The sequence below is a fragment of the Pogoniulus pusillus genome, chromosome 5, assembly GCF_015220805.1.
Source record: "Pogoniulus pusillus isolate bPogPus1 chromosome 5, bPogPus1.pri, whole genome shotgun sequence".
Lineage (NCBI taxonomy): Eukaryota > Metazoa > Chordata > Aves > Piciformes > Lybiidae > Pogoniulus > Pogoniulus pusillus.
In genome coordinates this window covers 10,146,907-10,159,371 of record NC_087268.1, presented here as the reverse complement: position 1 = coordinate 10,159,371, position 12,465 = coordinate 10,146,907, and the positions used below count along the sequence as shown (strand labels likewise).

General features: G+C 39.2%; 1 protein-coding gene across 4 annotated transcripts in view; it reads left to right on the top strand.

Annotated features, from left to right (window-relative positions):
• The window catches only part of CEP97 (centrosomal protein 97), a 27,675-nt gene extending 15,210 nt beyond the window's left edge, over positions 1-12,465 (top strand). For 2 of the 4 annotated variants that reach the window (XM_064143164.1, XM_064143163.1), the window contains exons 8-11: positions 1,233-1,366; positions 2,938-3,682; positions 5,467-5,542; positions 6,491-12,465. In XM_064143164.1, the coding sequence (XP_063999234.1) occupies positions 1,233-1,366; positions 2,938-3,682; positions 5,467-5,542; positions 6,491-7,207 (1,672 nt within the window). In that variant the 3' untranslated portion in view covers positions 7,208-12,465. The remainder of the gene's footprint in view (positions 1-1,232; positions 1,367-2,937; positions 3,683-5,466; positions 5,543-6,490) is intronic. The other 2 variants (XR_010302315.1, XM_064143165.1) reach the window with 2 other exon arrangements.

Below are 12,465 nucleotides of genomic sequence, written 5' to 3'. Positions count from 1 at the left end.
AGTACCAGTTTTGCTAAGATCTATGCAAATATAGGAGGAGAATTACCATGATGCCCTTTCCTCTCATGAAATATGAACTAATTGAGATGAGAAGCTATGAAATGTGACAATACAGATATCCCTTTTCTTCAGGGCCTCTTGGCAAACATTTTTGTGCAAAGATGAGAGCAGACTTAGCTAAAAGAAGCAGGCTTTATGGAATGGCATAGTATGGGTAGAAAGTTGGGCAAGGGAAGTGTTGTGGTAAGCAGAAGGCAAACATCTTCCCAAAAGGGATGTAAACTTGGGAGCATACATTGTCAGCACGGATTGATCTCCAGGAGGAAATTAGAGAGGTGTTAGGACTGTTTCTGAGAAGGCACAGCAAAAGCCTTTCTAAGTGTTCTGACACTGACATGATATTTCTGGGGAGATTTCATGTTGGCTTGCAAAATATAACTCTGCAATAAAACAATAAAAATTAAACAAACAAAAAATACCCACAAACCAACAACCAAGAACACCAACCAAACAACAGCCAGAACCCCTATACCAAACAAAATACCCAAACCCCCAGAACAGCAACAAACAACCATCTGAAAACTCCCTCTGTTGCAACCATCTCGAAAAACTCTTCACCAGGAACACAACCTCACCAAAATCCCTAGTCCTAAATATATGTGCACACAAATATATGATTTATCTCAGGCAGTTTGACTTCTGACCTCTCCCTTGTGGTTGTCAAATTTAGCTGGTCTGAACCCCCCTGTATGCTCTTGTTAATGTTTGTGGCTATGTTTGTTAACTGGTGTTAGGACTTTGTCCCCTTAGTGACAGGGAATCTCTCTAAATCATTTTTGAATGTAAAAGACATTCTCTCTGTTCCTCAAACCTCTCAGTGCATATAAGCAAGCTGTGTTTTGCAGTAGACTTGTAAAGTGTCTGCATCCCTTCCTTATGTGTAGAAATAATTGGTGGGTTTCGGTCTGTCATGAGAATTGCACATAGCATTTTTTTTTTCTTTAATACCTGTTCATGTAATGAAGAAAAAGGGCAAGGAGGAAGGGAAACAAGAGCAATCTCTGCAGTCCTCTGTTTTGTGAGTAGTCCTGCTAGTGTCTTGTAGGTGTGGGGATTCTGCTTCTTGCTTAGAACAGTCAGTTGTTTCTTTTAAAGTAGTTGATTGTTTTATATGTCCCTTGTACCAGAAAAGTTGGAAAGAAGGTTAAATTCTGTTGGAATTTTGTGCTTAGACTCCACCAGAGGCAGTTGATGCATGAACACCAAAATGAAGGACCACCTACATCATCTACTCCCAACAAAACACCACCAGTTACTTCTGAACACAGCAGTCCAGCCCAGCCACCACAGATAGTTCTTGAAAGTGGTAAGAAACTAATCTGCACCTGTGATCTGACCTGGAGAAATAAACATATATTTATTTAACATTGATAATTTTGTGGAAAGAATTTCAGAACAAGGGCCTGTTATTTTACTGGATTGAATTTTTTTTTATGCTTGGTTTGGTTTATTTTAGGCATTTTTTTTGAGGTGTTGGGTTTTTTTGTGTGGGTTGTTGGGGGTTTGTTTGTTTGGGGGTGGTTTGGTTTTTGATTTTGGGTTGGTTTGTTTGTTTTTTAAAACTGATTGATGGAATCACAGAATGGTAGGGGTTGGAAATGAAACTGTGGAGATGATAAAGTTCAATCCTTCTGTTGAAGCAACTTCACCCAGGGCAGGTCACACAGGTCACACAGTATCATCAGGGTTGGAAGAGACCTCACAGATCATTTGGGAAGTTTCCAGAGAAGGAAACTCCAGAACCTCTCTGGCCAGCCTATTCCAGTGCTCCATCACAGCAAAGAAGTTTCTCCTCATCTTAAAGAGGAACTTCCCATGTTCCAGTTTGTATCTGTGGCCACCACAAAAAGGAGACTGGCCCCCTCCTCTTCACACTCAGCTTTAAGGCACTTACAGACATTAATAAGGTCTTCTCTCAGCTTTCTCTTCTCCAGGATAAACAGCCCCGAGTTGCTCAGCGTTCCCTCATCACTCAGATGTTCCAATCCCTTCATTGTCCTTGTAGCCTACGTTGGACACTCTCTGGTAGACCCCTGTCTCTTTTGTGTTGGGGAGCCCATCACTAGATACGGTATTCCAGGTATGGTCTTGCCAGGGTGTAGTAGAGGGGGAGGAGAACCTTAAACCATCTAGACAGACTTTCCTCGATGTGCCGTAGTTATACTTTGTTTTCTGAAAATGCCTTCCAGGACTATTTCCTGTCTTGACGTATTACTGAGATTTTTGGGTGAAAACACAATGCAGTGAACTGAAGAGTTGTTACTTGGAAGTAATGAGAAGAGAAGGCTCTGGAAAGACCTTACAGAGGCCTTTTGGTACCTGAAGGGAGCCTACAGAAAAGCTGGGGAGGGACATATTGCAAGAGCTTGTGTTGATAGTAGGACAAGGCGGAATGGATTTAAGCTGGAAGAAAAGAGTTAGGCTGGATATTAGGAAGAAATTCTTTACAGTGGGGATGGTGAGACACTGGAACAGGTTGTGGACACTTCAGCTCTGGCAATGTTCCAAGGCCAGGCTGGATGAGGCCTTGAGCATCCTGGTCAGTGGAAAGTGCCCCTGTCAGGAAAAGTTTGAACTAGATTATCTTCAAAGTCCCTTCCAATCCAAACCATTCTATGATTCTGTGGGTGCTTCATGTTATTAATGAGTGCAACAGGTTGTACCATTTGGTTTATCCAGTATTTGCAGAGTTTGTGGTTGTTACTGGGATAAATTGTCTTTATTGTTACCTAGAAATAAAGCTCATTATGATTAGTGTTAGATCTTCTAACACACCCAGGTTCTAGCTATCCAAAGTTGTGATTACCTATCAGTGACACGAGGATGTGTCATTGAAATACTACAAGACTTTTGAATATGGTTTTTCTGCTTGTTTAGAACCTATCATCCAGAAGAATTCTTGGGTTGGACCAAGTGCCAATGATGATCATTCCTGTGTAGCAAAGAAGTCTTTTCTTCCTGAAAGAAGTTGTCACAAGGAGCTATACCTTGAAGATATACAGACAGATGAAGACAAACTAAACAGCAGCCTTTTATCCTCAGAGTCTGCTTTCGTGCCAGTTGCTTCAAGATTGTCTCCAGTGTCTCCTATTTCAGATCTGAAGCTCCATGGACTCAATTTGGGCTTAGAAGACAATGATGATACAGTGGTCAAATGTGTGAGAGATAGTATTAGTGGAGAAACAGCTAACAAACAAGCTCTATGTATTGCAAGAGAGCAGTCAAACAGAGTAGCGAGAAGTGGGGAACCTCAGGACAATATCCAAGAGAATATGTCTTTGCCACCTTCTGATCTAGTAACAGCTAGCCTGACTGGCAGCTGTTCAGCATCCTCTGAAGACCAAGTTCTGTGTAGTCACCCTAGTGCCTCAGTAGGTGCTGAATCAGGACCAACAACTCACTGTCCTGACCAGAAGAAAGGAGAGAGTTCTCCATTGTTGGTTGGTGTTGATCAAAGCACAGCTGAACTGCAAAGAATGAATAAAGCAGCTGCCAAGCTTCAAGCCTGCTGGAGAGGGTTTTACACAAGGAATTACCATCCCCGAGCTAAGGAAGTGCGCTATGAAATCAGACTAAAAAGAATGCAGGAGCACATCATCTGCTTAAATGATGAAATAGAAAAGTAAGTTTAGGTTGTCCACTGTATTTTCAAACCTGAATGAATATAACCATTGTTACTATGGGGAAAATCACATGAAATTTGTTAAGGGCAAGTTTTAACTTCTGTGTCGTAGGGGAACAGCCCCATGGATCAGTATTGAGCTACTGGAGAGCAGCTCTGGGGAAAAGTACCTGGGAGTGCTGGTGGACAATAGGGCAACCATGAGCCAGCAATGTGCCCTTGTGGCCAAGAAGGCCAATGGCATTGTAAGGTGCCGAGAGGAGTGTAGCAAGCACGCTAAGGGAGGTTCTTCTCCCCCTCTGCTACACCCTTATGAGATCACATCTGGATTACTTTGTCCAGTTCTGGGATCCTCGGTTCAAGAAGGACAGGGAACTTCTGGAGGGGATACAGTAAAGGGCTAAAAAGATGCCAAGGGGGGCTGGAACGTCTCTGTTACAAAGAAAGACTCAGATAATTGGGTCTTTTTAGTCTGGAAAACAGAAGACTGGGAAGGTGGATCTCATCAGTACTTTAAAGCTGAGTGTCAGGAGGAAGGGACCATGTTTCAGTCAGCGGTGCCCAGTGACATGATAAGGGAGCAAGCTTGAACATAGACTCTAAACATGAGGAGGAACTTCTTTAATTTAAGGGTTGTTACAGACTACTGGAGCAGGCTGTCCAGAGAGGTAGTGGAGACTTCTAAAACTCACCTGTATGTGTTCCTGCGTGACCGTCTTTAGATGATCCTGCTTTGCCAGGGGCATTGGACTGGATGATCTCTAGAGGTCCCTTCCAAACCCTACCTATGATTGTTCTTGGATTTTTCAGAATAAGTGGGTCTTGAGATCACTGCTCACACAGGAACCTAGCGTTGGTAATACCCAATTTTAGTGATAGTAGAGAATTGCTTCTCGTAAGATAAGCAAAGTGATGCCCATAGCTGTTCATACCCTTGAAGTGCTTTATATGAGTAGGTTGGGCTAGAGGACATTTCTTTGTTCCCTTCTTTGCAGGACTTGCACGTTTCACCACATAACCAAAATAGAAATTGTGAAGTGTGGTTCATTTTTTTCACTTGTCTCCTAGCAATTAGAGAGCCTATAAATGATGTGTCCATATTGAGAGTCATTCCTCTGTTACTGGTGAAAAGAAGAATTCTCTGCCTTGCATGAGGCAATTTAAAAATGCAGTTCTGTACTGCATTCATTCTGCCATGAATTCATGTTTAGAGGAGACCATTATCAAAGTTCTTCAATTTATTTATAAGACAGAAAATGTAGATTTAGTTAATGCCCTTCTGGATCAGCTTAGGAATTGGCAGCCTGACAGACATTTTGCTATCACAAGTGACCAATGTTCCATGAATCCAACTGAACCCTCAGTGAAACTCTAGAAACTTCTAATGATTACACATCATACTTACATCCAAGTGGTATCAGTTGGGGAAAGCATAATTTGAAATGAAGGAGCACTATTTTGTTGGTTTTTTTTTTCTGTGCAGGAAAGAGCAGCACTTTTACCTAAAATGAAGAGCTTGAATTGAGTTCACAAAAAATCTCCATCATTTAAAGTATTGACAAAGCAATTAATGTGCTGCAGCAAAAGAAAGCAGAATCTTAATATAACTCTGAAAAAGAAACTTGAACTCAGCAGCTGGATATTGATAGCAAGCCAGACTGCAGTAATGTCTTAATGTTAGACTCCATAGAGTAACATTACATAAGTTGGCATTTTTGTGATTCTTCTTGTTACCTAAATGTTGCTTATTTAAGCTGCATAAATTTGGGTACATGTTCTTCCAGGTTAAGAAAAGAAAGAGAGGAAGATAAAATTCAGAGGCTTGTTCAGGAGGAAGCTGTCAGATTTCTTTGGAACCAGGTAAATAGTTTTAGTACTTTTATTTTTTTTCTGCTTATGTATAAATTCAAAAGGCATTGTTTTATAGTGTAGATGGTGGAAAAAAATAGTCAGTATGGTTATTTTTTCCCCCTAGTGATGACTAGGATGGCTTATTAGAATCTAATTGCCATGCTGTTTGCTATGCTGGTGTTATTGGGGAAAGTAACATTCTAAAGTGTTAGTGCAAGAACAATTGTTTTGCTACAAAAGGCTAAATTATAGCCTGCTGTGAGAAGGATGACAAAGTGCAAGGGAAGCTAAATAAACTCAGCAGAAGTGTGAAGAATTATGTGACTGCTAGATGCTCAGGACAGATGGTATAGTGCCAATCTATGTTGCTTGTGAGCAATTCACTTGTAAAGTAGAAAAGTTATTAATGCATCTTTTGGTAAGCTGCTTTTCCAAAAACAAGTCTGCCTGCTTCCTTAATCACAAGTTATTTCATAAAGGTTTCCCATCTTTTCTGTTTTTCAGAGTAGATTCCTTTTTCTTCAGGTACTTGCACTGGGAGGTTTGTGTTGGGCATCTGGGTTTAAAAGACAATATTTAACAATGGGAACAATATATTTTCCTTAAAGGTATAAAAAATATTTTGTTACTTGACTCAGGCTTAGATTTTCTACCAGAGCTTTGTTGATGATTGCAAGAAATAATCCAAAAAGTTTGAAGATAGAGGAGATTAGATTTAGACTGGATATTGGAAAGAAATTCTTAATGGTGTAACACTGGAACAGATGCCCAGCAAAGTCCTGGGTGTACCCTGCCTGGAGCTGTTCAAGGCCAGGTTGGATGAGGCCTTGAGCAACCTGGTCTAAGGGAGTTGGAGCTAGATGATCTTTAAGGTTCCTTTCAACCCAAACCATTCTATGAATATTCAAGTACTTTCTTAGTTGCATTTTTTAATGACTTTTTCTCTATACTATACAGGTTCAGTCCCTTCAACAATGGCAGCTGTCAGTGACACAGAATTTAGGTGCCACTCAGCAACCTGGGATCCCTTCAGCCGGTGCTCTGTGTCCATCTGAACCATCTATTCGATCATCCACACTTGAGCAAGAAACCCCAGCAGATGTTAGCCCTGCTCTGTTAGTTCCATCTACTGATGTTATTCAGGAAAAGTCCTTGTTGCGGTACCCAGATTCTGGCTTTCATTCTTCCATGGCTGATCAGACTCATGATGGTGACTTGAGTAGCTCTGAAAAGAGCTTAGTGGAAGGACCAGAGAGCTCTCTTTCAATGCAAACTGTCAAACAATGTGACAATTCCATTTCAGCAGGTTCTTCAGATACAGAAGATGGCCATGGGGAATGTGGGCAGAGTAAAGAGAGCTCTAATAATGAGCAGGACAACAGTCTAATACAGCAGTATTTGAAATCAGTTCAGCAGCTGGAGGAGGCTGATGAAGGAACAAACTGCAATGATGACACTGAGGGCAACTGGATGCAAATTGCTGTTTCAGTAGGAAGCCAAGATTCTTCATCTGACAGTGTCTCTGTAGATCTCCCTCAAGATACATCTTCCCCTACCCGAGGTGAAATCAGCCAGACAGCAGAAGGCTGCAAAATGAATTCGGGAATAGTAGAAGGGAAGCAGACAGACTGTGATTCTTCATTCCAGGTGCTGCATGTTGGGGTAGCTGTATAACAGGCTCAGTTCTACAAAGGACAAGGGATTTCATTTTACTTTGCTTTATCATTATTTTACCCATAGATACAGAACTTTTTTTTATATGTGCTCTTGCAGATTTGTGACTCATGTTACCAATTTGTTTTAATTAGTAATTTACTGATGTTGCTGAGGACTAACACTAACTGCTAACCTGAGATCAACAAAGCTCTCAGTGACAGTCATGCACTTTATTTTCATACATAAAACTGATATCCTAATAACTGGCTTCCTTTAATTGGAGATGTTGGGGAAGGTGATGTTGCTTGCTGTAAATTCATTTGGGTGAATGTGTTAGTAAGCCTTTAAGGTGGTTTTGTTTTCTCTGAAAAGCAGAGCTTTTGCTTTGCAATGAGAGGGGAACAACATGGGAAGAGAGAGAGTCAGTACAGGCAGCGTACATGTGTAGGGATACAGCCTGATGAGAAATACAAAAGCAAGTTGCCTTTCAGACCTCTGACTTCAACAAGAGTAGTTTGGTCAGTGTTTCAAAGCAGCATTCCATTCAACCAATATCCATGTCAGCAACTTCTTTTTTGTTGTTTACTTGAAGGTGCTGGCTAGGAATTAGCTAACTTACACATGCACTGAAACAAGAAGTTACAGGAGTGAGACCATCAGGAGCTTCAAACAGACTTTGACCTTTTGTTTGACCTGGGGTTGAACTTCCCTATTTTCTCAGGTGAGGCTCAAAGTAGAACCAGTAGTAGCCTTTACTAAAACAAGAATTTCAAGAGGGCGTGTAACTTGTGAACACCATTTCCAAGAATACTCTTCTGAGTTAGTAGCAGCAGACTTTTGATGTGTTTTCCCTCCACAAGGATGTTGATGATACAGTAGGACTTGGATCTTCATGGCTTTGGCATGAGTGCATTTTATGGATCACAACAAGGTATAAATACTAAAAGCAAATACCATGAGTTTTAACTGTTTATTGACATCTCTGTTGTGGGGGCTTATTGTTCTGGGGTTTTGTGTTTGGGTTTTTTCCTCTCTATATCCAGTATTTGACATTCTGATTAGGCATGGATAAAAAGCTATAGTTCATCCCTTTTGACAAATGTGCTGTTACCTAATCTATACTTTCCACTGAAATACTGAGTTTGTATCTTGTTCTAGGCACTGCTATGCTGGGTTTGGTTTACAGTGGAAAAAGATCAGTTCTTTTAGTGTTTTGCAGAAGTGGTTAGGGGAATCTATGATAGAATTTGTGATGGTCACCAGTGAAATGAAAAACTTGATGTTGGTATTCCCAGAGTTAAGTTCAGTTTGCCAGTGCTGCATTTTGCAGTGTGTCCTGGAAAGCCAGTGTTCCACTAGCTTGCTAACGATAACTTCTCAGCTACAAAGACATGCATTTTATAGTTCTCTGAATCCACAGGGTAACTTCTGGTGCTATGATGTCGTTAAAATCAACTAGTGCTGTTTTAAAGTGATTCTTGTGGCCATGTTATTGTGGAAAATAGGTTTAATTTTTTGTAATAGCTTTTGTTGCTTCTGTACTTCAGGTTCTGTGCTGAAAATTTACCACTACTCAGGAGTTTGGCATAAGGCCAGCATCTGCTTGAGGTACCAAAATAGCCCTTTTTTAGAACATAAATGATGAATGGGACTTGCACCAGTCATCTACCCAGTAGTGAAGTTCACCTTGGAAGAATAAACCTTGCCTTTTGTATAGAGTAGCCATTGCCTTCTGTTTTGTTTTAGTGTTTTTCCCCCACCACCCAAGAAATTAGTTCTAGGGCACTACTTTCTCAAAAGAGCTCTCATTACAGTCCAGATGTGCCTTGAGTACATGAGAGCATTTGAAAAACAAGACAACTGAGGTGGTAGATTGTTAATGTCTTATCTTTCAAACTCAGTTTCAGCACATTTGTAGCCTAACCACTCATAGCATGAGTGCACTTGAGTATTGAAGGTGGTACAGGTGCTTTAAATATCACAGCATCTAATTGACTGTGCAATGAAGTGTGCAGTGTACATGATGATATTAATCCTATGGAAATTCTTAACTTGGACTTTTATTTGCCATGCTTGGAGATCTCTGCAGTTCACAGAATTTGACTCTGTTTAAAAACAAAATCCTCAACTAAACCTTTAAAGGTAGTTTCTTTGAATTTTGTGAGAGCAATTATTTCTGTCCATGAAACAGCTCCTGGACCTTACACTCTGGAGGCAGTGGTTAGGTGTAATAAATCAGTAAGTTCTCTGTTGTGACAGAATGCTGTGTTAGCATGTGCAAGACCTGGGAGAACCCAGACTACTGTCTGGATAAAAATGCTTCATTTTTCCATTGAGGGACCATATTTATGTTGCTGTTTTGTATTACTGTTACTTTTGCTGCAGAATTAGAGAAACAGCTTGAATTTTGGAGATTCCAAAGAGGAAAACTTAGCTTTTCATGAAAGCCCTAGATGTTTCTTGACACTTTATCTGTTGTTAGGGCTTACAAATGCAAGACAACTTATTTTAATGCATAGGTCACCTTTTTAACTTACAATATGTGTATCCAAAACTGATTCTATGAAGGTACAGCAAAGTCTGTACTGACATAAAATCAGTTTTATTTTACTCTTGCAGAGGTTGTAAAATAGGAAATAGCTCCCCCTCCTCCCCTATTCTGAAAAGTATCTTGCATGTAGGAAATGAATTGCCTAAATAATCAGAAATCACAAAAAGTGGTGACCTTTTTACAGGACTAAATGTAATTAGTTTGTATATAAACAATATTTTCATGCTGACCATTAAAATACATACAGGGAAAGACAGAGTGGAAAAATAAGAGATGAAACTGGATGTAAACTTAAAAATGGCTTCTGTCAGTCTATTTTGAGTTCTCAATCATGATATGGAAATATCATAATTTAATATATGGCTTAATAGTTACTTTCCTTTCTGTATAAGTGTTTTTGATCTGTGTGTAGTTTTGTTGGTTTTTTTTACTCAGGAATGCACAGCTGATTTTGGAGGCTATAGAAATTTCATCAAGGGATCAGAAGACCCAATAGATGAAAACCCATGTGTGAAATTTTCCTCCAGTAATCAGTATCTTTCATGAGTTTTCTTTTTGCATGACCTTTCATATTCAACAGATGAATGTACTCTATAGAAGAAAAGCTTGTCTGTTTTACTTTGTCCTGGGATGATCCTCCAGTGTTCATGGAAGAGACGTATGATAGTTATGAGTCAAGTGATGCCAGCTCTGCCAGGAGCACAGTTTAATTTGCTTCAGGCAAAAAAACAATAGCTAAATATATCTCAGACTAATTAAACTGTGCAACACAGGTAGTTTTGCCCCAAATGAGGTGATAGGCATATGCAAACCTTTTCCAGCTAGTCTGACAGAGATTACTCATCTTGCTTGCTTTGCTGGAGGAAGGTGGAAATGCCTTTGTGTGTCATCTTAGGTTTAGTCTGTGATACTAACACCAGCACTTTAATGAATGCTATTTCAGATTTCTCCCTCATTACTTTTAGAGTTAACACATTTCAGTCATTCATGTAATGGAGGATGTTTTGGTGTTTTTTTTTCCTGCTGTTTGCAATAATTGATAGACACTCTTCTGCTGGTCTTTCAAAAGGTAGAATATCATTAAAATAGGCCTGTTCACATCTTATTTTTCAAAGCTTTTTATAGGGAATTGGATTGTATTGTTTTCTCTCAAGTTGTTTCTCAAAACAAAAACATAGGGCAATGCCTCTAATTGCAGTAAGTAAATTTCTCTTTCTGCTTTACACTGTGAACTGAGCTTTATTGTCACAACCCTAGTTTTAGTACCTAAAATGTCATTTAAATGAACAAAAGAGTTAGCTGCTGAAATGAAACAGCCCAACTGTCATGTTGGCCTGTTTCATGGTGACTGTTACTGCATTGATGCTATTTTGTAGACAGTCTGTGTGACAAGGCTAGAATTTTTAACAGGTCTAACTCTGCTTCCATTAAAAGAAGCAGGGTCATACTTAAGGTTAAATCCTTGTGAACTGGCTGTCTAAATTGAGATTTGATGATATTTACATCTTCAGAAGTGTTGCTATCACAAAGCAGGAAGGTAAGAAGTCTAGAAATTTTATTCTGTTACTATTAAAATGCTAACTTCTCTCAACAAATATTTGAGAAAGTCCTTGTTAAACTAGACTGGTAGAAGCCTAAGTCTTTAGAGTTAAATTCCTTAAACATCCATAGATTCTACTCTTTGCATGCAGCAATTTAAATAATGCACTTAGTAGCCTGTATATAGATGTAAAAATGTTGGTTTGGGATTTTTTGTTCTGTTTTCTGAATGTTTCTATGTTGTTGAGCTTAGAATTTGTTCCTGTTTTTCTCTGCATTTGAATGTATTGTCTGAACTACTCCAGTCTTAATTTTTACTTGTGGCAGGCTGTTTGATGAAGGAAAAATGGAAGGTAAATTCCTTTTGAGTCTACTTGGGTACTTTTTACTGGGTTTGTAGTTAGGGTGTGTCTCACAGAGACACTTTTTTGTGAGAGGATAGATTGTAGCATTTGGTGGAGACTGAATGCCAATAAATTGTAAATACAAGTCAATTCCCTGCTTTTAGCTAGTGGCAAAGACATTTGTTTTCCGGTTGTATTTAGCTTTTTTGTTTCCTTGCAGACTGTGCCACCCAAATGAGTAAGTATCCAGTATTCACAGTCTTTTCAAAGGTCTCTTTTTTTCATTATCTACAAGTTTGCATTCCCAGTTAGGCTTTCTAAGAGAAATTACTGAGAAATGTGTTCTACATGTTTGCCAAAAAGTTGGAACTTTCTGTCTATTCTTAAATGCTTTATGTCAGTAATGGAAAAAAGCACAGGAATCTTAACTTGCAAAAACATAAGAGCATTAACCAGGAAAGGTGCTTTATCTCTTAAGAAGTGCCATACCAAAATTTATTGTGTCAAATCTCTCAATGAGAAACTTTTTTTCTGCCTTTGTTACATTTGTAAGTGTATGGGCCAAATTCTCTTGTAGCCTGATTCTACTGAATTAAATTTTCTTGAGTCTCTCACAGTAGTACTCTACCTCTAAAATCTGGGGGGGAAACCCCAAGAACCAATTAGGCATTGATCTGTCTTTCTACTTATTGAACTTTTCTGTGAAGAATGGTGGGTGGCTAAATTGGTACAGTTGAGATATTTTCTATAAATGTTTACATTTCTGGGTTTGTTTCTGAAATATTTTGGTTGTACTTCTGTGTTTTTGACTTGGAAATAAATTATTTGTATGTTTATTGAAA